This window comes from Carettochelys insculpta, chromosome 2 (genome assembly GCF_033958435.1).
Source record: "Carettochelys insculpta isolate YL-2023 chromosome 2, ASM3395843v1, whole genome shotgun sequence".
NCBI classification, from domain to species: domain Eukaryota; kingdom Metazoa; phylum Chordata; order Testudines; family Carettochelyidae; genus Carettochelys; species Carettochelys insculpta.
In genome coordinates this window covers 129330993-129358311 of record NC_134138.1, presented here as the reverse complement: position 1 = coordinate 129358311, position 27319 = coordinate 129330993, and the positions used below count along the sequence as shown (strand labels likewise).

The window sequence follows — 27319 nt, the reverse complement described above, 5'->3', positions numbered from 1 at the left end:
AAAACCAGCTATGTTACTTCTTCAGTGCTATGATACCTGATTAAATAACTTCATTTTGTTTTTGCTGTATGGGTTGCTAATTTTTTTTTCGGTCTGACTATTTTTTAAGAAAATTTTCATAGGTGTTCCGTATTAAAATATTATTGTTTGGTGTTCTGTAGTCTCAAAAAGTTTAAGAAACATTGCTCTAGATTGTAGTACAATATAAATAAACAACGATCAAAACACTGAAACATACATATCTCTTAGAACTGGAAGGGAGCACCAGAGGTCAGCAAGTCCAGTCCCCTGCTGATGCTAAGCAACAGAGGAGTGAACGAGATGACCTCTCAAAGCTGATGTTAAGCAACAGCAGGACCTACCACCATCCCTGACAGATTTTTTTTCCCCAAGTCTAACCTGCCCCAGAACCTTGAAAGCGCCCCCACCAAGAATTGAACTCACAACCCTCAGTTTATAAGACCAATGATCTAACCATTGAGCTATCCCTCCCATTGATCAAACTTTAAAAATTGTATTCAGCTGTTTTGATGCTAATCAACGGCTGTTCCAAAATCAAGCCATGGGAAATATTTTTAATACATGATTGGAAGCAATGTGAAAACCAATCAGAAGCTGCCTTCAGATCAGTACTCCCTGTAAACTGAGCACTTTGGTAGTTGTCCAAGAGCGATTCAGGTTCTGGCTAGCTGATTTGCAATGTGCACACAGCCACCCACCATGGGCAGCATGCCTTTTTACTGGTGGTTCACATCCACACATGCCTTGGTGTGCATAAAATTTATTCTGCCCAAGGAGGGAAAAAATTACAGGGAACCCTGTTTCAGATTAATTTAAAAGACTTCTGTTATTCTCAGTCACCTCACCCACAACATTTAGACTGAGTGATGCTGTGATCAGGTGTATGGAGAAGTTCTACATGGTTGAGCAGCAAGGAAACATAATACAAAACCAATCAGACCACAGAGAACACCCTCACGGCCCAAGGTAGTTGCTGCTGCCAAAGTAACTTTGAAAATGAATATTTAAAACGAATACACTGAAACCGTAATTTGTTACTTTGACTGATATGAAACAGAACACCTATGGCTTGAATTATGATTCATGCCATATGTCTGTATCACTTTCTTCCACTTACAACACAGGTTCCTCTACTGACCATTTCTCCTGTTTCGAATATGTATTAAAAAATAAATGGCGGGTGGTGTGGTGAGATTGATATGGATAACCCCAGAACTTACTGAAATGTAAAATAAACCATGTGCTGACAGAGCTGCTATCATTTAGTACTATCAACACGTTCTCAGGCAGTGCTACACATTCTATAGCATCTAGGCAAGGTGGACCTGCTACAATTAACTGAGGAGTACTGCCAAATGCATTCCATATGTGCATCAGTCCAAATGTGGATTAATAAGTCTCCAGAATGAATGTTACACCAGTACACCATCTATTCAACTTGAATGTCAGGAACGTGAAACAATTTTTACGGAAACGGAACAATGGAAAGCTTTTTTTGTTTGCTTGCTTTTTTTTTTTTTTTTTAAACAAACGTGGGGATTTAACAGCTCACTAAATGGCAGCCCAGTCAATGAAAGCCAGGCTGCTACTGTGTGCCTTTTGGAACTGCAGAACTGATATACTTTACTGACAGAAATACTATAGGACAATAGTTTTTTCTTGTACAAAATGTCATTTGTTTTCAAAATCTACAGAATAGATTTTGGTAGAGAACTTTCTATTTTAACCATGGTGCTTCCTACCTCTCACACACTGTCTAATCTGTAACTAGAGAACACTACTACATAACATACCCAAATATATGCAGAGATATTAATGTGATAAACAGAAGACCAATTAGGTAGATGAATTTACCATACAACTACTTATCTGCATTCTACCCTTTAATACGTACCCCTGAGATTTATTCTAACATCCTTAAATTTCAAAGCGAGCCAAAGAGCTGCCTTTTGTTTTTAAAACAAATCAACATGCCCTAAAGAAGTTTCCTCTTTCACACCTGATATGTCTTATTTTCCTCAAAATTCAGACCTGACTGAGTCTTAGGACAGACTATGTGATGCAGGAGTAACAGCCACCACCACCACCAGGTTCTCCTGTCCCTACAATAAATTTGAGACCTGACTGAGAAACAGGCATCTGACTCACTTGCTTCAAAGAATGCAAAAGTTCTCCATTGACAACAGCCAAAAATCATCTTTTGTGTTGTTTTTATTCTGGTGTTGGGAATTTCCCAACAAGTCTCATTTGGAGCAGGCGGTGCGTGGGGGGAGGGAAGGGGGAATTATGCAGGCAACAGTTTAGTATTACTTACCAGATGACTTCTTTCTTTGCCAACTTAATCCACTTAATTTTAGAAAATGATCAACAGATTATAGATAAATTATGTAAACATTTCTATAATTCTGCAGTTGATTACATTAAAATCAACCATATGTGCTTCTTACCTCCTTTCCTCTAAACTTTTTGTTTTTTTAAAAAATAAATTCAGGACAAGATGGTAATAGCCTTTGACTTGTCACCTCACTTGCTCTCCTGTTCCTCCCAGATAACTTACACCATGCAAACTAAACTGCTAGTCACTAGTAACAGGTAGGCATGTTGGTCTGTATTCTGTCAAAACAAAACTGCAGTCACATAGCACTTTAAAGACTAACCAAATAATTTATCAGGTGATGAGCTCTTGAGGCACAGACCCACTTCTTCAGATCTATAGCCTTACCAGAACAGACTCAACATGTAAAGCACAGAGGTCCAAAAATTGTTATCAAGGTTGGTAAATCAGATAGAAGAGCAGAAGAGGAGGGATGAGGGACATTAAGTCAAACATCAAAGTATGTAAACGAGTCCTTATAATGGGTCAGGTAATTGTTGTCCCTGTTCAAATCACAGGTTAACGTGTGAAATTGGAATATGAATGTTAGTTCCAAACATTCTCTCTGTAGGCAGTTGTTAGTCATTAGTTTTCATGCAGGACCCTGCAAATCTATAGTTTGACCTGTAACTTGAAACACACAAGAGCCAACACAAAACTCCCAAGCACTTTGGTTTAAATTTAAAAAGGTCACCATCAAATGAACCAAAGAAATTAACCAGTTAGGACAGATCTTCTGAGATAGTATCCACTGGAAGCATAAGGGTGGATTTCCAAACTCACACATGGGCACACTGTGTTTTAAACCCAGAGGCAGTGAGTCTCAGAGCTCAGACATAAGCTACAGCTTATGCTACGGGGTTGAAAACAGCAGTACAGGTGTTGCGTCTAGGACTGGAGCTCAGCCACGAAAGCTCACCCCCCACCTAGGTTTCAGAGCCTGAGCTAGAGCTGAGTCCAATTGTCTACACAGCTGTTTTAGCGCTTTAGCATGAGTCCCAGCCTGCAGACTGAGGAACAATGACCTGTTACAATGATTTTAAAACTCGGTGGGTATATTTATACTTATGGGAAGATTGACATGCTGGCTGTAGATATTCGGGGGTTTGATTTAGCATGCCTTGTGGGGCCACACTAAATCCAACTGTCAGGGCACTGCCGTTAACCCAGTTTTCTCCTGTCAACCTCCCACTAAGGGGACGTCGGAAAAAATCTATTTTAGATATGTTGACTCCTGCTCTGCCATTCTTGTAGCAGGAGTTGCATATTTAAAATTGATTTTCTCCCCCAGCATAGACCTGGCCTGTGTAGATGTACCCTAAATGACTTAGCAGCACAGGTCCTGTTGAAACTGGGAGGCAAGGAAGGAATTCACATGATAACACAATAGAATTTCTGCTCTTGTCACTTTGTTGACTTGGAAAATTCCACCCACAGTAGCAAGTTTGTGCAACAGAGAGATGACTATCTCTGACACAACAATGCCCTTAGAGAGCTAAAATTCAAGCACCTCATGCTTTTTGCTCCACAGCTTAGAACGTCAAATGAGACATTCTCAGATTCTACATGAGATCACTCAGTTGTCTGATCAGTTATCTAAGACACTGGCTTAAAAGTCGTGTACTGGGGCAAAGAAGCCTCCTTATTTCCATCACCATTCACATCCACTTTCAGTTTACCAACAGTGAAAACATTCAACACACATCACAGGAATATGTTGGACTTACGAGTTCACACACAGTACCACAATATTTTTCCACAGGTTCCTGGTTCCCACCACTTTCACAATGCAGACTTTCTTGGGCCTCCTGGTAAGCTCCTTCTCCAGCTCTGAAACAAAACACAAGGTCATTCTCCTGCTAGCGGGAGAGCAGAGTAGCCAGAGTCTCCTCATCTCCTGCCTTAGAACTCCGAGGATGCCATCCCACCCTACGCATACACCCCTTGATTTGTTTCTCTCTTCTTCCATGTGCAGTCTTGGCCCAAGAGAGAGCAAAAGGGTGATGTTAAGTTGCTTTATACGCTACTAGGGATTCTGGTGTATTTCAGTCCTAGTCTGCAACATGCCGGTCCTTTGCCTCTCACAGACAGGGGGCCCTCACCTTTTTGACCAAGCTGACAGAACTTCTGTCGCGTGGATCTGTGCTATTTAAGGAGTGGACTGGAGCCTGCCAGCTCATCCAATGCATGCATCTTTAACCCCGGGGTTCTAGAAATAAATGGCTAGCGGGCCGCAGCAATGCATCACCTGTTCTCCTCAGCTTCTGACAGCCACCACTGGCTCCAGGGCATGGCGGGAGGGGAACCTGGCTCCAGACCCCGGAAGAGGTGAGGGCAAGGACAGTCAGGTCTTAGCCCCACTCAGATTGCAGCAATCCCCCCTCTGCGCCCCCACCCCCCCCAGGGGCCTGGAGCTTGGGCTGCCTCCAGCTTCTTTGACATGCTGGGCCCTGGGCAGCTACCCTCTTTGCTCCTCCATGTCAGTGCGCCTGGTTGTAACTGTACTGGCCACCAGATGGGAAAGGGATGAGGTAACATTTTTTGGACCAATTTCTGCTGGTGAATGACACAAACTTTTGAGCTGCGCAGGACCTCAAGAATAGCTCTGTGGAGCTCTAAGTCTTGTTCCTTTCACTGACAGAAGTTGGTTTAGTGAAAGATCATCCAGGCCACTTTGCCTTTCCAATGTTTCAGATGTTTACTGTTCATCAAAATGACTTTACACGGACATTTTTTTTTTAAAAAGAAAAATGATGGGGGCTCATAATAGCAATCCTATAACTTAAAGCAGCTCTGCAAAGACTTAAGACATTGCCTGCTCTTGAGTTCAAGAAAGGGCTGCAAGCCTGACTGACCCTCACACTTTGTTGTTGGAATCCTACTGAGTCAGCCATAAGTTTATTCTTCTTTCCCATTTTGAAGCGGAATACAGACATTTGAACAGAGAATAGATATTCGTATAGACTCTATGAATGGCAAACAGAACGAAGAGCACTCTAACATCAAATCCTCAGAGATTAATTTAGCTGCTACATAAATGTATTAGATCACACTTTCCAAGATACTTAATCCATTGCAAATGATTCCAATGGTAGAAGGCCAGTTAAAACTTAACCAGCTGCAGCTAGAAACACCACAACAGTTCTACATTACTGCAGTACAAACTGTGCATGTCTTCACGCTTTTAGATCAATAGATTCTAAAGCCAGAAGACACCACAGTGATCACCTGGTTTGACTTCCTGCCTAACACGGGAAGTGCTGCCCGCAAATAAGTCCCAGGGCACATCTTTTAAGAGGGGAAAAATCCAGTCGATGTAAAAATTGCCAGAGACGAAGCCTCCACCCTAACCTTATGTAAAACGTTCCAATGCTTGCTTACCTTCACAATATTTGCACTTTATTTACAGTTTGAATTTGTTTAGCTTCAGCTTCCAAACACTGGATCACACTTACACATCTTTCTCTGCCAGGCTAAAGAGCCCATTGTCAAACATTTGTTCCCCAGGCTGGGACATATAATGGAGAAACTCCTTAACTTTCTCTTTGTTAAGATAACTAGATTGAGCTTCTTGAATTTATCATTAGAAGGTATGTTTTCTTACCCTTTAATCATTCTTGCGACTTTCTTCTGAACTCTCTCAAAAGATTCTCCAATTTATGCATTGAAAAAAAAAACACTCAAAGTCTTGGACCAGTCACCATATATACTGACTGCTTATGAGCCCACAACATGGCCTCCCATGGTAGTCTTGCTCAGCACATTTCATATACAAACAGTAATTGTCTCTAGTACCTCCATCTTTCCCAATCTTGAAACAGGTTACAAGTTAAAATAAGATACATTAAAACCACTGGAGAAGAAAATTAAGGTAATTGTGAGGGGGATGGGGAGACAAAGAACAGGTGTGTCTGTATTATCTGGACATAATTACATTTTGGAGGGCAAATTTCCCATATCAGTACAGAAATGTTATTTTGTACTCCAGTAATCCATGTTCTTCACTGCCTGCAGATACACTAGGCAGGAGTTCGAATGTTAGCTTTGAGACACATTTTAAGGAAAGATATGAGGATGCTGTCCTGCCACTCTATAATTACACCTGAAATCTCTTACCCACGAAATAGAGGTATCAGAAAACAGCAAGCTGATTAAATTATTTGTATGACACTGGCAACTAGCTACTCCAGTCACAGATCACAGTCCCACTGGGCTAGGTTCTGTACAAACACATGAAAGAATATGCCCTTGCCAGTATATTTCTCCCTACAGAACATCTTCAGGGCTTTGTCCATCTAGTTTAAAACAGCTCAAGCAAAAGGCACTTCTACCTCTCTCCTTCTGGGAGCCTGTTTCAGAGTTTTAGTGGAGCTATATATTTTTGTTCATCTCAAGCTTAAATTTTGCCTCTTTTAATGGGATATTAACTTCACTCTTATACTATCCAAAATAACTCCTCTCCCTTCCTGATTTTTACATCTTTAGATATTTGTAGACCCTTATCAAGCATCACTTTATCCACCCTATGTGAACTCAACTCATTTAAATAGTTTATATATATAAAAATCAATCCTCTCAAACTCTATTAATCATCACACTTTGTTGTTTCTTGCCCTAGGTTTTTACTATGAGGCCATTCAGCAAGATATTCCAGATGCTGTCGTACCATCTGAACACAGCCTCAAACTCCAGACCTGATTGTATACACAGCACCCAGTAAAATTCTCCAGTACCAAACTCAGCCAGTTATCCTTTTTTTAATCTGAATCAGCACTACATAAATGTCAGCAGCTGAGGCTACCATAGTTGGATTGCAAATAAATGAAATACTCTCAAGAAGCTCTGAAGTCATCTAACCTTTCCCACTCCTCATTATTTTTACATTTCCTTCCCCTGCAAAGTTCATATTTATAACCAGGTATCCTCCAAGTAGGGAGCAAGGCTGATTCACACTCAAGCTCTAATTTACAGCAACACATAAGATATTCAGCCTGTAAAGACTCTTTAAACTACTGCACTGACTTCTCATTTAAGTTTATACAACAGCAAACCAAAACTATCCACCCTGAACTCTAGAGCCCCTGGCAAACTCTTAAAAATACTTGAACAAATTTAATAATTTCCTGGAAATCTGTCTCCACGGCAATGTAAAAACAAAAATGCAATAATCCTACCTAACTAGACAATTACCAGAATCTCCTTCTGGGCCCTTAAAGCTCACCCAACCCACTACAGGCCATGGAGAAGAGATGACTTTTTGCTCCATACACAAAGGTTGTAAAAGCTGTTGTGAACCCAGCAGAAGGTGGGAGTGAATCCTAAAGAGGCAGGGTCCTGAAGGGGAACAACCTGCTAGTAGCTCCCTCTTTTGTACAAACATGGCTCTATTTAAGGTGTCTCAACTGACCATAAGTGCGGCAGTAGATATCACGTGGACAGAGATGGTCTAGTACAATGACTCAGACTGAGCCTTGTGATCTTTAAGTGGCTCTTTACTGTGCTGTAGCCAGACAACATCTCCCCCATTACAGACCAGTTTGCCGCCCCTCTAAAGGTGCCACAGAGCACACAGGGCACCAAATAGCAGCAAACAGCACAGTCTTTGATGCCTTCCTAAGGGGGCCCAGATGTGCTGGCTCATCGTGACCCTGACGAACTGAAAACACAGGTAAGAGGGCTAGCAGGCTAACCATAAACACAGGGACCTCGAAAACTGCCTCCGGCTGGTACTGATAAGTGATGCACCCACACAGCCATCCCAGGAGAGAAATCCCTGCCCAAGTAGAAGAATGTCCTGTACTCCTAAATTACGTATCTATTTCTCTTACAAGTGCAAATTAAGCAGAAACCACCCTTGTAAGAACTGGCATCACAAAGACAGACCAGTACGATCTGGCACCATAGATAAGAAAGAGAATACGTGACCCAAGGGGTATAAAGATGGACCCAGCAGCACACTAACTGAGTGAATCTCCACCAACTACCTGCTGGTCGGGTCAGGTGATTGCCTCCCGAGGTCTGCAACTGGGGACGCCCAACCTTGTATTTGGTCTTTTCGCAGAACTGAGCGACTGATCCTGGCTTGGCTACGCTGGTATCGAGAGACGCAAGGACGGTAAGAAGCACCCACATTAAGGCCTCCTTTCTCTAGTGCACACATTTGAGAATTAGAGCTCTATAAGTTGATGTTGTTGTATTTGTCTGCAACGTAACCTGTTAACACCTGTACTCTGCTAGCATATAAGAAGTAGACAATAGCCTTTTGTAATCACATGCTTGAAATTGTAGCTTAATAAACCTGTAACTGGTTAAGCATTTGAACCTGACCGTTGCTTCTCTTTGTTACTGTGACACAGCCGGCACAATCAAAAGAACCTTACAGCTATTTGGCTATACTAGCCTGGCCAATGGTGAGAGTGCCGAGAGCCTAGCGCAGAGTCGTGCCGCCTCCACGGGGCAGACTCCTGGGGTGCCCGTCAGTTAATCCTGGCTGCCCGCTGCGAAGGAGCTTCCCGCTCTAGCGGTTAAAGACTCAGATGATAACAAGGGCATAGTTGGTACCTCACCGCACATTACCCGGCCACCGGCTAACATGCGTCTCCCATGAGTTTTGTGGCACAAGATAATAAAAGCCTTTGTGATTTAATTATTAACCAATCAGGATGATTCTTCTCTGCTATTAACAAATTGTAGCTGATAAAATTTTGTGTGTGTGTGTGTGTGTGTGTGTGTGTGTGTGTGTGTGTGTGTGTGTGTGTGCGCGCGCGCGCGCGCGCATATATAAACAAACTAAGTACAGTATTTCCCCCTTCATGTGGTTTAATTCACTCTACTAAAACATGCGCAATGTTGATCAATAATTTGACTCCTGAGTCATGGAGGTGTGAGGATCACTGGTCTGTTACTTAAGTAGATCCCACATCATTTAAACTTTACAGATCAATGCCATGTTAAAAGTCAACCAGACACCAACAAGCTGGTATGGCAGACCACAGATCATAAAGGGCCATTGCTATCACAGAGGTATAGGAACAGAATAAAACCAGATATTTACTTGATGATTCTGTCCATGGATTTCCCCAATTAAAAAGAAGCTGCATTTAACACTTCAGTTTTTCTTGCTTCTTTCAGGTGTTGGTATGAGGAAGAAGCAGCACCATTATGTGCCTTCTTGTTCTGCACAGCATCACTATTTGTAACATTTCCACTCCGGGACACAGCAGGGAAATAATGAAGAACAAGGAAGCTCTTTGTAACTCCAGTGGAAATGACAACTATTCATTAGGAAACACAACAGCTGCATGGGGTGGGGGTGGGGAATGGCAGCCTCTGATTCTTCTGCACAAAACTTTGATGCAGAGAATCTCATGAAAATTCAGTAACATCAATCTGTGGCAGACAGGGGTCAGAGTTCAAGGGTTCCTGACTCCCTGCTGTGTGCTCATTTCATCATGAGGCCTCTCTGGAGTAAATTACGTTTTTAAAAAACAACGTTAAAGAACTTTATGGTTCCACAATCAAGAACACTAATGTTGGGAGGGTTTTCACTTGTAACCTTAATTCAGTTCCTGTGTGCAGGCATTATGATACAGTCGGTAATTACATGACCGCATGCTACTTTTCCCACAAGGCTCCTGCTTTATCCATTGAATGGTGAGTTACTTAATATTTCTTTTCATCCTCCTCATTCAATGTGTGGCCTTAGGCCTTATTTCCATACAAACCCTCCACTGAATACAAAATTATTAGTTTCTGTATGGGCATTTTAATGGTGCTCTCACTAGAGCATCTGAACTCTTCATAAAGATGAATGAAATTATCTTTATGACTTTTCAGTGAGCCTAGAGATATTACCACCCCCCGTTTTATGGATGGGAAACTGAAGCACAGAGTTTTATGCTGAAGTTGTCAAAAATATTCAATAGCTTTTGGTGCCTGGCTGAAAAAATGTAGGCCTTGATTTTTTTCAACGTACTTGGCATTTTATTGCACATTATACACGTTCAATTCATAACTTAAGCTGCAGTTGATAGTGCTCAGCTTGTTTTTGGTCAGACTTCAGAGTATCAAGCCAAACACCTAGAAAATGAGGAACATACAATTAATGACCATCTGTGAAACATCTGGGTTACATGATTTGCCCAACACCACAGTGGAACTCTGTAGCAAGATAGAAGCTAATGCTGCAGGTAGGATGACCAGATGTCCCAATCTTATAGTCTGGTTATTTAGGGCTTTTTCTTACACAGGTGTCTGTTATCCCCCTCTCTTGGCCTGAGCTTTCATACTAGCTGCTCACCCTAGCTCCAGGGTAGCATTCATCAGCTTTAACCATGACCTTGTTCTTTCTCCTCCTGAATCCTCTGCCTCATTCATTACACACTTTCCAGCTTCTGCAACAAATGAGGTAGGGATTCTACAGACAACAGCTTCACTGCAGGAGCATCCTCCATCCTGTACACCGAGCGAGACAAGGGTCCTGGGGAAAAAACAGTGTGTGATCATGTAATTCCAGATTGCTTCAGAGCATATAAACACAAGGAGGCCAAACTAAGGCTGCACAAGCAATCTGTGCTGGACTGAGTGCTTGACTCTGCACACTTTAATGTGGGGTTTTTAAAAATGTACCACCTTACTTAAACCAAACAAAACACACCTGACTAAAAACTATCAAATTGCACACAGAGAAGCACACTCAGATACAGCATTTGTCATTGTATTGCCATAGTAATACATCTGAATAGGCTAAGGTATTTCTGCTCCATTGATTTAGAAACTGGCTGCAAACTTAAAAACCGGCTCCTCATTCATTTGAGGACAGCACATTTCCCCTTTTCTCCTGAGTCACATGGAATTCACTGAAAAAATCTTAAGTATGCATTTCTAATTGGACTCTCATTCTCTGCGCCATGTCTTTGCAATTCCAGCTACATTTTTCCCCTCTATGCCCTCAGTAGTCTTCAACTCTCTTAATGCTGATTGGCTATATCTTGGAATAAATATCTGCTTCCTCAACATCAAGAATGGCATTTCAGATCAGATTTTCATTCAGCGATACGTAAAGAAGGGACTTGTGCTATTCTGTACAGTCACACAGTAATTTTTTATGGAGCAGTTTACAAATGTGTCCCTGACACCCATATACAAAAAAACAATGAAACACACAAAGGCAGGTTTCCATGGAAGCATCAGTTCTGAAACTAAAGACCATTACCAGTACAGACTTTCAAGTAGCCCATAGCAGAGCATGAACAAAAATAGCAATGCAGCTGCTTTTTACCTAACTGTACAATAATTATCTAGATCTTGACGTGGTGTAAATCAGTGCAGTACATTTTGTGGAAGTATAACATTGTATAAGTATAACATTGTATAAGGGGACATGCTGGATACATTGTATATGAGAGGGCATGCCAAAACATGTTACAAAGTATCTGAGGGAGCACACGTAGGGACAGTTAGCTTTTGAATGGAGAAGCAATTAAGATGGAGCCAGCACGTCTAAGAAGCAGGCATCAGAATGGAAGGTGTGAAGGGCAATTAGTTAAGTTAACTGGAAGCTGTTAAAGGAGATTGTTAAGGGTGGCAGGTAATTGAAGATATGTAACTGGTCTCAGGGATCTCGAAGGGTGGTGACTAAAATCTTTTTCTTCTTTTGTCTGTAACTTCTCTGTAACTTGTTCTCCAAAAAACTGTATAAATTAAGAGACACAAGCCCCACTCAGGGGGCTCACTTCTAAATGTATTAGCAGAGCGGCTTTGCTAATAAAACAGAGTGGTCTGATAAATTGTGAGTCTGAGTCAAACTTTGACAATTTCTAGTGACATCAGTGGAGTTATGCTAATTTACATGAACTGGAATCTGTGTCATCATAATACACAAACTCTTTAAAAGGGAATACAATCCTTCCATAACGTACAGACTTCAGAATCTCCCAGTAAACATGTTCTCCTCCTAATTCAAGATAATCTGATTTACAGTCTTTGGTTAAACTTTTGTATTTTGTTCCTAACAAAAATTATTTCTTCCTATACAAAATTTTTCCTGAGCCAACACTGTGTAAACATTTACTACAAAATAATCACTATATTTTAATAAGTTTTAGCAAAAAACATAAAATTAGCACTGTGCTTAATGAGACTTGCCATTTATAAAAACAGATCTATGGTAAACAAAAATGTTGCCAATGTTTTTTGGTAAAAATTTCAATAAAAGGGGGCAACTGTGAAGAGTCTGAAATGAAAAGAACTTTGAAATTTCATAATCTTTGTAAACAAGTTTTCATTTTTCAATCTGCTCTAATTAGCATGTTTTGGTTGATAATTAGTGGTGACAGTATGATTTGTTAAGGCAAAATATCTTAATGAAACTAACTGTTCTGGGGGAAAAAAAAAAAAAAGTCAAGGTAGCTGTTACAGAATGAAAAATAAAAAAGCCTGAGAAGAGGAGTAGTTTTTCCTTTTTTCCGTCTTTCAGAAAAGTATAGCTCATAATGAAAACCAAACTGAGAGGGCTGGAGTATTGTAAATTTGCAGCCATCTATAGAGTCCTCAGATAACCTTGATTCTCATTAGTTTGGTTTTTTGGTGCAGGCATGGTGCTGGTCTTGTTGTTCCTCTACTGATAACTTAGGATCAGCTGTCCTTGACAATATGCCTAGACTTTTCAGCTGCCTTTGAAGCTGTTGATATTGGCTAAGTCTACACTAGAACTAGATGGATGTATAATTTCCAGCTTGGATACATATATCCATGCTAACTCTGACTCAACTAACATGCTAAAAACAGAAGCAGAACTATAGATGCCTGAAAGTGACAGAGTGGGATAGTCAATTGAAACATGAGCCCATCTGGAATGCTAGTTACACACTTGGGTGCCTAGCCCCTCACGGGGCCACGACTGCATAGTTTGATCAAAGAGTGCATACATCTATCCAAGCTGGAAATTACACCTCCAGCATTGGTGTAGACCAGTGACTCCCAAACTTTTCAGCATTATGCCCCCCAGCGCTTCTTTATTATCATCATCCAACCCCCCCGACTTTCACAAAAAATCAATTTGTAATTTAAAATAAACACAAACGATGTACAATGTTATTTAAAATTAAAAATAAGCACAAATAGTTTTTCTTGGCTTCTTGTGGGGCCAGCTGCACCCCTGCCCAAGACATGTGTTGCCAGAGCCGCCCGCCACGCCCTACAAAGGACTAGAATACGTTCAATGTTCGGATGGAAATGCCACCAAAAATGGTTTCACTCACTCATAAGCATCATACAAAAGAACCAGCATCCACAAACCTCCTGAGGGCATGCATGTGACTGAGACAATTGCTGTAATGATCTGTGGTGTCTCATACTATCTGCCTGCAACATACAAACAGTATTAATGGATTTTCCAGATGCAGATTCCATTCCTAGGGACCTAGGGAAGTAGTCTATCATTTAGATGTATTGTGTAATTCTGTCACGTGCGGCTGTGTGTGATCATGTGGTGAGTCAGACTATTGAGACACAATGGATCTTAGATAAAGAAAAGACAGGGATGGTCTTTTCTTCTGGAGGGCACAAGGCAGTTAAAAGCAGATTGGTGGACAGCTCAACAATAGGAAAAACAAAACTAGGCAATTTCTGTGCCAATGTTGACATATTGCCCTGACACCTTTGTAGTGTACAAGCACAAGTTTATCATCCACCCTTTACTCGACACTTAAAACAAAGCAAAAGCATCTGCTTTCCTTGTTTGCTGCCAGGATGGTCCTTTTGCATGATGACTAGGTTTTCATTGTCTATTTTTGCCACAGCAGCAGATAAACCCACAGCTATTTCAGCTTTAAGGACATCGGAGCAGACTGTCACAGGGTTGTCAGATTCAACAGAAACGGCCTCATGACATGAACACACCAAACCTGGAGGACAACAGAGGAGAGAGCCATTCATAGCTGCACACTTTTCTAGCCCATCCGGCAGACTAACATCCTCCTCAATAGCTGGAAGAAGGGAGTTATTCTGCCTCTCCCCTAACAGGGTTATAAGGCTTAGAGGTATTCCACTGTTGGTCTCAGGGAACGTCTCTGCTTCTGAGTCAATATCTCAAATCAGCAATGGACTATGAGGCTAAGGCTAACATACTCGGTGCAGTTTCAGACCTGGCTGCTCCAATTTTAGACAGATTTTTATCTTGAGGCAGCGTTTTAAGATGGCTGAATTTAGTAAGCAACACGCAGCACTTTAGTAAGCCACTGTCAGGTCTTTGAACAAGTTCGTGGGACGCCATGAAGTGCATTCCCGAGAAGATACTGACATTGACACAGGAACTCCAGAATGAAACAGAACCCACATTTGCATCAGGGACAGATACACAGCCTGTCTCCATTTCCCACAGAAGTTAGGCAAGGCTGCATCCTGCCACCCTCACTGCTCAACACTGCTGCTGACTGGCTGATGGATAAACTCAATGAGGCACTTTCAGCGGCATTGAGCAGAACATCAGTGTGTTTTGAGACTATGAATTACACTGATGACATCTCCGGTTCAGTCTGGTGAATTGCTGCAGCTGAGGGCCATTCTCTTCCGGCAAGAAGCAACGACACATTGCTCTGGTTATTAATCCAGAAAAAGTAAGCCCCTAACCAGGGTCAAGAAGCAGCCTCCGTTGAAACCAGCTCTGCATTATCATGGCTGCACTGACACTGAGCAGTTGGCAACTGTCAAATACTTGAGGAACAGCATAGAGCGTGCAGGAGGACACTGGAAAAAATGCTAATACTCCTGTAGCAGCAACCACTGCAACATTGCAGCCTTGTCAGAGACCTCTGAGGAGACATTTGGACATCCGGGTTACTATGAAGCTGTAATGCAATGAAGACTGAAGAACAATGGATTTATTTATTTATTTTATTTATTTATTTTTAAATTCTGTCATCACTGTCACTTGTTCCCTACTAAGTGTCAGGACAAGATCAGCAGAGAGGATATTTATAGATGAACTCAGCAACGGCCTCCATTAGCACTAGTTTGGTTTGAGCAACAAATCACAAAGCACGTTCAGCAAGGTGTGCTGCCACATGACTGTCAATGACGTGATCATCAAACGCTTTGGTGGAACGATACTGTTGCCAATGAACATGAACTGACTATCCAACCAGATCCACCTTAACGACCTAGCTAGAGATTGATCTAGACGGCATTCAGAATCTCCAAGGCGGCCACGTCTCCTTCAGATTTACTTTCATGATGATGATAATGATGATGATCTGTTTTTCACTACTCACTAACCAGGGTAGCCAGAAATATACAATTGACAGGTAGATAAGGTTCTTTGATCATTCAAAACCAAGACTTGTCTGACCTCCCTCTCCCCTCGATTTAATCCACAGTACTCATCTAAACAAAAAAAAAAAAAAAAAAAAAAAAAAGGGTTTTCAGTTAAGAATTTTTTTTCCTGTAATGTATCCTTCCAGAATTGTGAATAGGAAAACCCTAACATATGGGGTCGTCAAGATAGTTTCAAACAAAACAAATACAAAAAATGAACAAAACACAGGAGAGAAAAAAAAGATAGCACTGGCATCAGCCGGTGGCAGAAACAGATGCGTTCTGTTTCCTAACAATAGCTCAACTAAATCTGCAAAGGGTAACATCAGTAAAATTTACTGATAGCTAATGTGCATGCACATATCCAGAGATGGAAACAAAAACCACAGCATTAAGAAATGCTCTTGAGGTAGAGGTCTATAAATCATAAATGGTGTGGAGAAAGTAAAAAACCAAGTATTATTTACTTCTATACAAGAACCATAGGCCGGCCGATGAAATTAATAGGAAGCAGGATTAGAACAAGCACAAAGAAGTACTTCTTCACATAATACACTCCCAACCTGTGGAACTCATTGCTGGTGGATGTTGCAAAGGCCAAAATTATAATGGGCTCAAAAAAGAATTAGAAAAGGTCTTTGAGAATAGATACTGACCATTAGCAACACCATGCTCTGGGTGTCCCTCTGTCTTTGATCACCAGAAGGTGAGACTGGATGACAGGGGATGGATCACTTGATAAACTGTTCTATTCATTCTTTCTGAAGCTTTTGGCACTGGCCAAGAGTCAGATTACAGGATACGGGGCTTGAACAGTATGGCTTTTCTTATGGCTCACACAAAGAAGCAAGGCTCCCTCTTAATAATTTGAATGATGGCACATCATCTTTATATGTCCCCGATATAAGACCACTGATGAGAAAAAAATAACCAGCTATGAATATACGTGATAAAAGTATTTTCTCTTACTTAACAATTCATCTTCCTCCAAAGAAAATGTTGTTAAAAGGTTTCCTGTAGGTTACAGCTGTACATGACAATTTGTTTTTACCTTTTTTCTTGTTTAAAAACCTATGAAATTACATTAAAAATACCTCTGCCTTTTAATTAATATAATGCCGTAGCTTTATGCTATAACACACAACGTAAATAAAAGATTTCAAGTCAGTGAAGCTCAGCAGAATGAATGCAAATTGTAAACACAAATTAAGTTAAAAAAATCAGCCCTTATTCCACAGTTAAAAAAGGTTTAGGTTACAAATTCAAGAACTATAAAGTTATGTTGATTTTAATGTTGCTTATGCATCTTTAATTTGTGTGTATGCATTATAAGAGTCTTTAATTACATAATCATATATGATATTTTCTATAGCATGTCACCATCTATTCTATGTAGGTTTTTATGCTACATGCTTCACTGTAGTATCTGAGCCCCTTAAAGTAGTGCATTATGCAGTGTGAGGAACATCTAACAGTGCATTAAGCAATTTGAAGAACATCTATCAGGCATTTTTTTTCCAGAAGTTTTTTTTTTTTTGTTTGTTTTCAATAACAAACATAACTGTGTGTGTACGTTACAAGAGCAACGCAAAAAAACATGCACCTTGCATTTGGTGATGAGATGAGATTTGAGAGAGTCCTGAGGTTCCTGGGGAAAGTTCTGAGTCAGCCCCTGCAAAAAGTTCTGTCTTCCGCAGGAAAGAGCTTTCACCTTATTATAGAGAGTTCTATCATGCCAGAGAAGGTAAGTTGTGAACCACAGACTTCATCCTGCCCCTCCCCTGAACAGGTTGGATGCCCATGGGGGAGAATCCAGTAGGCCAAATTTAGAGTATCCTTATGTGTTTCCTAACTTTCTAGTTCCTGACTTTACAATTTAAGTCCTAAAAAACATTGAAATATAGGGGTTTTTAAAATATTATTTCACATAATTACATACACATACTGTAATCTAGGATCCAATATATATCAACCGGTTACAAAAATATATACATAAAACAATCTTATAATCACCTAAGCTTGACAGTGGAGTAGACTGGTCCACACAACACATAAAAGACCACTTGGTATAAATACCAAGATGATGCAAAGATCTGAATAGGAATTCAATTTTTAATGTACAAATTATTGAGGATATGAGGATGCGTTAGTCTACAAAGCACTTATAAAGTTCACCTGAACTTTATAAAGAAGAAGTATAAAGTATAAGGAAGGCCATTACAAGAACCTATGGATTAATCTGTCCCCATATTAAGGGTTTATAAGTTCTTTGATGGTTTTTTTGCCGTTAGGTGAAAGGCACTAATTCATATTGATGGGCCAAGAGAACAGACTTAAGGAAAGAACTGTAAGCCATAAAAGGACACAAACAATGTACCTGCAGGCTTCTGCTTGACTGACAGTTCAGAAACTGATTCTAAGGAAAATTGCAAATGGGTATTTCTGGGCACTTCCAGTGCTTTGAAGACTAGAGGCGAGCTTGACAGAAATCTGACAGGTGAAACAACAGTGATAGAGGAGCTTCAGAAAAATGTTCTCTTTTGTTAGAATTGCACATAATGGAGCTATATAAAGCCCTTCACCTTCTAAAATGATCCGAAGGATAGTAACATCATAATGCCAGAGACAATTAGTGGAAATAACAGTCTGCTCATCTTAAAAGCTTCAAGCAACCAGCCAAGCGGGTTTAAAAGTCCAGCAAAAACCACTTTGACCATCACCAGGAAAATCTCCCTTAAAAATGCAAAGTGACTTAAAAAGGTAAGTGAAATGACTAGGAAAATAAATTATAAGAAACGAAAATAAATTGGAACTATGTTTAGACCTGCGTCAGGACTGATACTACTTAGAATTTGTTATTTGGCTGCTGCCACTTTTCCATATGAATATAATTAACGTCTTCCAAAGAGCATAGTAGCACAAGGCTAATCATGGTTTCCTAGTCAGGGTGAAATGCATTGAGACACATCCATAAAAACACACTGCACTGAAAAATGAGAAATAATGTAACTGGTAGGACCACCCAATACCCTGAGTAATTTAAACAAAGCTACTGATTTCAGGACTGTATTTCAACAGCTGTAATGTAAATAAATGAATGGATAGGGTAATTTTCCGGACGGCGACTTGATTATTTCATCTGGGGCAGATATACCACATGAATACTTGCAAAAACCAAAGCAATTCCTATGTGTGGACTTCCTCTGCCTGATTTGTAAGGCAAAGCTACTCACCTGGCATCACTCCTTTGATATCACTGATATCACTTTCAGTGTTCATCCTGTTCTTGTTAGTGAAGTGAAGTATAAGTTGCTTGGATGCCTCAAACTGTTGTGTAGCCATCAGCCACCGAAGAGACTCTGGGAAAACACTTCAAGATATACAAAGTTTGTTAGTGGGTACGTCCAAGGAGCTATTTATGGGAGCCAAATGTATTCATTGCCATTTTGTTGCCCGATCACCCAGTTTTGTGAGAGCCTTTTGAAGTTTTTCACAGTCTGCTTTGTTCTTAACTACCTCAAACAGTTACGTACCATCAGCAAATTGTGCCACCTCACCGTTTTATTTCTCCACATCATTTATAAACCTGTTGAATCTGATGAATCAGGTCTTTGTCCATGAAAGCTTATGCTCCAAAATATCTGTTAGTCTATAAGGTGCCACAGGACTTCTTTTTTTTGAAGATACAGACTAACTCGGCTACCTCTCCGATACATGTTGAATAGGATGAGTCCCAGGATAGATGCTTGGGAGACACAACTAGTTACCTCTCTCCATTCTGAGAATGTTCCTAATGGCAGTTCCCACCCAGAAGAGAGGGGGAAAATACCCCATTAAACTTGTTTACAATTCCAATGCAATGTTGATTTTGCTTTAAGGCAAACTGTTTAAAATTACCTGCAAAACACCATTTTTCCTCCTACAAGTAAACACGTCCAGCTTCGCAAACAGATTTTAAGGTATTTTGACAGAGCAGTGATAGGTCTATCCCTAGTACATATAAATATGTAATAACTAGCTTAGCACCATGTTCAATTTTGTTACTAAGAAAGCTCTCTGTAGTGAAAATAATACTGCTTTATTTGTGTGAAATGCTGCATAAAATAGACCTTATAGGACACTCCTCCGCATAACAGTATCAAACATGGAATTAAGTCAAATGAAATGCCACTTGGAATATAAATCTCACAGGAAACAGTGCTGAACTATGCACTGATAACTTCAAACACTTCTCATTTAAAAGTGGGAACACACCACATAAACTTAATACCTCATTATTCCTGAGGGCATTAAGATGTGCAACACTGGGAAAACATCCACTTTTGATATGAACTTCAAAGGAAGAATATGGATATGAGTTCGCAGAAGTCTGATTAATACTGTACTCCAAGAAAGATCTGCATATCGCAGCATGTACTATAAAGGAGCCTGGACTATTTGATCTAATGATACTGCCTGGCCTTAAAAATCTATTAGTATCTAACCAAGTCTAAAGGTAAGACTTGAGAGAGTTTGGAGAACCATCAGACTGTCTCAGGAAGGGTAGTCTGTTTAAGAGAATCAGGCTTAACGATGACTAGCAGCAGATGTCTTCAGAACGGGACAGTTATCTATTTGTGACTGGCATTCTTTGAGATGTGTTGCTTATGCCCATTTCACAGTAGATGTGCATGCTCGCTATATGCATTGGTACTGTTAAGTTTTTCCCTCAGCAGTATCCACAGAGATGCAGCTCTAGTGACCCCTGGCGTTGCACCTCCATGGAGTGGTCTAAGGGGCACTGTGCACTCCCTGCCCCTTCAGTTCCTTCTTGCCAGAAACTCTAGTAGTGGGGGAAGGGGGGCAGGATGCAGAATGGACACGAGCAACACCTTGAGGAGCACCAGTTAGGACCAGGTAACTGCCTTGATGTCGAGTGCTTGCTCACGTCCATTCCACGGTTGGTGACTCCAAGCAGTACCCCAGTGGAGGGAAGGTAAGCAGGCTTTCAAGGCTGTGTTGACTGGGGCACAGCTTTGCTGAACCCAGCATCATCTCTGACCTGCTAAGCAATGGCATAGTGAGACATGAATGTGTGGATTGACTCCTTTCTTTTTCCATGCAAGGCAAAAGCGATGTGCAGATGTGGTACTTGTCCTTAATGTGGCCCTGGTCCAAGGCATGAGCAGCTGCTACGCGGGTCACTAAACAGCACAGGGTGCTTGTATTCTAAACAGGGCTTAAAACCTTGGGCTCAGGGCACTTCCTGCCCCTAAGCTAAGTAAGTCCCATCTGGGTTACTAAATTGACTAACAATGGTAACTAAAGCCACTGAGAGAACAGTCTACACAAAGTTAACAGCCTAATTTTTGCTGCAAAGGCTTTCTGGACCCCAGCAGTCCTAATACACCATCACTGTGATGACAAGACAGAACCACAGCACACACCTTCCTAGCAGCTGTGTCCCGCCTCCAAACTGCTGTCCTCAACCTATAACCAATTGAAGGGCAACTAAGAAGCATTTGTGCAGATACATGTGTTTAAGCAATAATCACAAATGGGCTTGTACGCTGTGATAGGAAACAGGATTTGCTATTGTTAATATAACTTTTTAGGGTGGTTCTCCTTAAAAATACCCATTGTTCATAGAGCTGTCATTTATTTCCATTACATGTAAATGTTCACCCTAATTTCTGTCTTCCCTGTACTTTCAAATCCATTTATTTTCATACTGAGCCAAACAGCAGCATGTAGAACTTAAAAAAAAAAAAAAAACCAGCTGAAACAGCCCACAAAACTTGCCATGCTCTCCCTTGTGTATGCCTCCATTTCTCTCTCACTCTGACTCTGTAAGTATATTTAATCCTTGAAGGCTGGGGCGTGCAAAGTGAGGTGCATGCCAGCTTGGGGCATGTGAAATTTTTAAGGGGCATGTGCGATAGTTTTAAGGAAAGTGCAGTGTGATCAGGCTGCCCATACCCCTCCCCCGCAGCCTCCATTACCTTTCCCACAGTCACTCTGCACCTATTAATGCTGAGCTCTGCCAAAAGAGTCTCCCCGCCCCACCCCCCTCAGGCAGCAGCTCACTCCTGGTGTCTCTCCTCGGAGGAGAGTGTGGCCTGGCTGCAGCAGAGCAGCTTGGTTAACGACCCTCATAGGGGGACGTGAGAAACAGTGGCTGGTATGTTCAGGGGAACTCCTGCACACAGCCTGCTCCACGCCTTACAAAAAGCTTTATAAGTCATGTTCAGACTTAAACTCCTTCAGGCACCCTGGGCTGGGCTGGGCTTGCTTCAAAGCTTCTGCGAGTCTGACATAAAGAGAGATGAACATACTTTGTTCAAAGTTTCATTGCTACGGAGAATCCCTTACAGTAAGAAGCAGGAGCCGTGTCTACACGTGCACGCTACTTCGAAGTAGCGGCACTAACTTCGAAATAGCGCCCGTCACGGCTACACGCGCCGGGCGCTATTTCGAAGTTAACTTCGAAGTTAGGCGGCGAGACGTCGAAGTTGCTAACCCCATGAGGGGATAGGAATAGCGCCCTACTTCGACGTTCAACGTCGAAGTAGGGACTGTGTAGTCGTTGCGTGTCCCACAACTTCGAAATAGTGGGGTCCGCCATGGCGGCCATCAGCTGAGGGGTTGAGAGATGCTCTCTCTCCAGCCCCTGTGGGGCTCTATGGTCACCGTGGGCAGCAGCCCTTAGCCCAGGGCTTCTGGCTGCTGCTGCGGCAGCTGGGGATCCATGCTGCAGGCACAGGGTCTGCAACCAGTTGTCGGCTCTGTGGATCTCGTGTTGTTTAGTGCAACTGTGTCTGGGAGGGGACCTTTAAGGGAGCGGCTTGCTGTTGAGTCTGCCCTGTGACCCTGTCTGCAGCTGTGCCTGGCACCCTTATTTCGATGTGTGCTACTTTGGCATGTAGACGTTCCCTCGCAGCGCCTATTTCGATGTGGTGCCATGCAACGTCGAAGTTGAACATCGACGTTGCCAGCCCTGGAGGACGTGTAGACGTTATTCATCGAAATAGCCTATTTCGATGTTGCTACATCAAAATAAGCTATTTCGATGTTGGCTTCACGTGTAGACGTAGCCAGGGTAAGCTCCGAAACTAACACAGTTACAATTAACCTCTTTCTGTTTAGTGCCAGGGTCTGAGAAATGATCATGTTGGGCCAATCAGTAAAGAAGGAGATTTACATAAGTTTCTGCTGGTCTTTCCTCCTTGAATGAACTCAGAACAAACACTACGATTTACAAAGAAAAAGTGGCTTTCAGAAAGCTGCCTCCCTGCTTTGCCCCCGGGCTCTTCACCACCACCAGTTACAGAGCGAGCACAGCATCTCACTTCTGGGAGACCCCCGCTCACTTCCATGACGTCTTGCGGGGGGGGGGCTCTGCTAAGTGCAGGGACAAAAACTGGGGCTGGATGTAAAATGTTTGCTCACTCCTGCTCTATGGCATCTGCTGACACAATTTGTATAGCAAATGCGTTATAAAATAAAGTTATATTAATCAGAAATCCCACCACAGCGCAGTGACATGTGCCACAAATTCATTCTCAACTCATGTATGCGAGGGGGCAGAGTGACAAGGAAATAGAGTAAAGGTAGATGCGCCATGAAACAGCCATCTCTTAGGTTAACACAGACGAGGCCCCACCCTTGGCTTGAATGCAATCCTACATGGAGAAAATGCCATATGGATTCTATCCATTGGAAAAAAGGGAAAGGATAAGGAAAACTGATCTATGATTCAAGATGTTGAAGTACGGCAAATAGGAGAGCCACTCTCTTTGACAGCTCGTTATACTGCATTGATACCACACTGTCTGCCTCGGCAAATTTTGTACGATTGCGAAAATGGCACATTTTGTAAATCTCGTCCTTCCCTCTCCCTCGAGAGAGGCACGGAATAAAACAACCCATCCGGTATTTTGCCCTTGGTAACCAGCAGCAATAGCCGCTGCTCCAGTGCTCCTTTGGAACAGTTTGTTTAATAGCTGAACAAAAGCCACCAGAAACCTTTAATAGCAATAGCAAAGTGCTACGGGCACCGGAACTGCAGCAAAAAGACTGTTTGTGGTTTGGAAGATGGTTTCCATGTCAGAAATCAGACAGGTAAACTATTTCCACTCGTTCCTCTCATCAATTATGTATGTTTTCTGAAAACATAACTAAAAAGGAAAGCGTGAGTGTCAACTCGCCCAGATGAGGGGCATGAGCTTGCAAGAGCTGAGTTTAACTTTACATGTGAGTAGTTCCACTGACTTCAAGAAAAGCAGATTCACTTTGGGTCCTGCTCATGTTCCAGACCATTCCCTTACATAAGAACAGCCACAGTGGGTCAGGCCAAATTATCGGGATAGTCTATCCACCCCCGTATCCTGTCTTCCATCAGTGGTCAATGCCCAGATGCCCCAGACGGAATGAACACAACAGGTAAATATGAAATGATCCATCCATTGCCCATTCCCAGCTTTTAGCAAAGAGAGGCTAGCGACACCATCTGTGTCCAAGCTGGCTAATAACCACTGATGGACCTATCCTCCATGAACTATTCCAGTTCTTTTTGTAACCCTGTTATATTCTTGGCCTTCACAACATCCTCTGGAAGGGAGTTCCACAGGTTGACTGTGCACTGGGATGGTGGGGGGAAGGGGCGACTTCTACTTGTTTAAAACTTGCATTCTTAAGTTTATCTGGTGACACCTAGCCCTTGTCTTATAAGAGGGAGTAAACAATTTCTTATTTACTTTCATCAGGTCTACACTAGACCTGAAAGTTGATCCTAGATTCGCAATTCCAGCTATAACAATTGCCTAGCTGGGATTGACTCATCTAGAATTGACTTCTCTGGCCACCCTCGCTGAGGGAGGTTGACAGGAGAAACTCTCCCATTGAACTCCATTATTCCTCATGATAATGAGGAGTACAGGGGTCAACCATCAAGCCCTGATAGTTCGATTTTGCACTTCCCCACCAGATGCATGAAATGAAACCGCAGAAGATCGACCCTGTTTAGGTCGATCTGCTGATAAGCATAGATGTACCCTTTCTCTCTACGTGTCATGATTTTATAGATAGCTGTCTCTTTTCCAAGCTGAAAAGTCCTAGTCTTATTAATCTCTTCTCATAAAGCAGCTATTCTATACTCACCTTTCTTTGGGGTAGGACAACTGTTCCAATATATCTTTTTTGAAATGAGTAACCACATCTGCATGCAGTATTCAAGATGGGGGTACAATGGGTTTATATAGAGGCAATACGATATTTTCTGTGTTACTATCTATCCCAGAAGAATCCAAACAATTAGGGACTAAAAGCCAGGAACAGAGTACAAAGAGTCACATATCTCACATATCTGACTTTATCTATCTGTAGTATGTGACTCAATGCCTTCCCCTTCCCCCGCAGAGCAAGGTGCCCCCAGCCTCCCCACTCTAACTCAATGCCAGCCACTCACCGGAGCTGCCACTGCCACGCACTTCTCCCATCGAGCGCTGGGGTGTGTATGCAAAATGGCAGACAACACTCCCAGCACTCAGCTCTGAGGAAGAGCCACATTTAATGGCTCAAAGAGCCACAGGTTGGCCACCCCGATTTACTCCTTAACAATTCCCAATATTCCGTTTGCAATTTTGACTGCTGCTGCCCATTGAGCTGATGTTTTCAGAGCACCACGCACAATGACTCCAAGATCCCTTTCTTGAAGGATAATAGCTATTTTAGACTCTATGGTTGCATGCACCTTTGGAAGGTGAGAGAGCTCTAGAGTCAAGGACATTACCGAGGTTGTGAATTAACAAGATATTATCAAAGAGGGAGTTAGACAGGAGGGAGAGGACAAAAGAAGGCAAAAAGGAAGCATTTAGTGGCAAATGAGGAGAGAAAAGTTAGGACGTGGGAGAAAAGGAAGCTAAAAATAATGGTCAGGGTCAAGCTGTTTAACAATAGATTCCCGTCTTGTGTACGCAATGCAGGCAATTATTTATGAAAAGGAGGTGATTGCACTAGAAAAACAGGTAGCTGTATTTGGGCATACAATCATGCAACGCTGCACAGGGCCATACTAGGGGCTTTTGCCACCATTTGATGGAGCCAGCCTCCCCGAGAAACCAAACCTCACAAGGCTCCATTCTTCTGGCACCAAAGAGAGGTAGAGGCAAGGAGAGCGGGGAGCACTCAGCAGCTGGCTTCCAGCCTGTTGGGCACATCAGCCCCCATTGTCACAAGGCAGGCAGCATTTCTCCTCAGCTGCCACAGTAAAATATTACTGGGCACTGAAACGTGAATAAGCCCTGTGGCAGCAATAGCCATAGTGGGACAGCTAGCATCTGTATTTCGCAAGCATAGGAAACTGGTCAGGGCTGATGTCTTAAAAACCATACACACACACCCCCTCTTCAGAGAGGCTCACTCCCTCTGTACATATACTTGTCATCTCCTCTGTATGGGAGCATTTCTTCCTCCTACCTGAGCTTCCAGAACAAGAAATAGTGTGCAGGTAGACTACAGCAGGCAACCTTCATGAGAACAATCTGCCTGTGCCTTAACAATGGCAGGACCAGGACCTAGCACAGCCAGCCTTGAGGAGGAAAAGAAAATAAAACCAAACAAACCACTTTTTTGGAGTTACATGATTCCAAAAAAATATTTCCAAGACAGGAGAGGCTACAGTTCCCAAAGGTGGCAGCCTGCTGGAGACGTCAACTGGAAAGGGAGGAGACGACAGGGTAAAAGGGTTTCCAGCCTGCGAAGATCATTGTTTTTGGTCATTCAGAAAGAAAAGATGGGGGGAAAAAACCCTCTTTTCCATGTAGCTTCTGTGAGACTCCAGCACAGAACATGCTCAAGGCCAAAGGTGAAAGGCTTCCAGTTGCTCTAATTGCTAAGTCTGAGGAGCAATAATTCGAGATGGAAGGCACCAAAAAATCGCATGATAAAAATATTTACATACTAAATGATCTTGAGGTCCTTAAATAAACTTCCCTAATTGTTAGTCTCAGCTCCAGGAGAATAAACAACACATTTAAGTTAAACTTCTCAAATACTTAATGCACTTTACTTTGCTTTCAGTATTTCAGTTATGTGAACTCACAGAGACTAGTCAAACTTGTCTGCGTGCACACACGCATAGGTGACATTCTTTCAAGCTTTGACTTCCAAACTTTAGGCAGCATGATGGGAAATTTGAAAGGGAAAAAAGCGAACAAATTGGGAAGGAATAACAAAAAGCAGGCAAGCAAACAAATGAAAAGTTAGCCCAAAGCCTGACTTTATGTTTCTAGTTCACTACAACAGTCTATCCTGGCATTGTTTTACTGCCCTAATATGCGACAATGTTTATAAGAAGCTGCTTTGCCAACCAAATAGGAAAGGTTTCCATTTTCTTAAAACTGCTCTGTTGTCAAACTGCTGCGCTCCCTAAGGCGACCCCCTTTACAAAAGCGGAATGCATGCAGGATCCCCACTCCAATCCTTCTCTTTCCCTAAGGTACCATTCCTTATCTAGGCAGGAAGCCTGAGCTAGGCCACGTTAAGAGCTGCTCTGGAGCCTAGAAGCCTTCGCCTTTCCTGGGTGGGGGGCTAAGGTGCCCAAGAGCAGCCCCCACCCTGTGTTCTCACCCT

The 27319-nt window shown here is 42.1% G+C and overlaps 1 protein-coding gene and 1 long non-coding RNA gene across 3 annotated transcripts in view; one reads left to right on the top strand and one right to left on the bottom strand.

The window, feature by feature from the left end:
* Window positions 1-27319, bottom strand: part of SLC22A23 (solute carrier family 22 member 23) — a 192331-nt gene that overhangs the window by 19838 nt on the left and 145174 nt on the right. The window contains exons 5-7 of one of the 2 annotated variants that reach the window (XM_074987739.1): window positions 18943-19079; window positions 10779-10874; window positions 4123-4225 (exon numbers count right to left, since the gene is read on the bottom strand). In XM_074987739.1, the coding sequence (XP_074843840.1) occupies window positions 4123-4225; window positions 10779-10874; window positions 18943-19079 (336 nt within the window). The remainder of the gene's footprint in view (window positions 1-4122; window positions 4226-10778; window positions 10875-18942; window positions 19080-27319) is intronic. The other variant, XM_074987738.1, reaches the window with a different exon arrangement.
* On the top strand, window positions 7003-12161 carry LOC142009533 (uncharacterized). The gene is made up of 3 exons (XR_012644507.1): window positions 7003-8063; window positions 8457-8510; window positions 9527-12161. It is a non-coding gene; the product is annotated as an uncharacterized LOC142009533 (long non-coding RNA).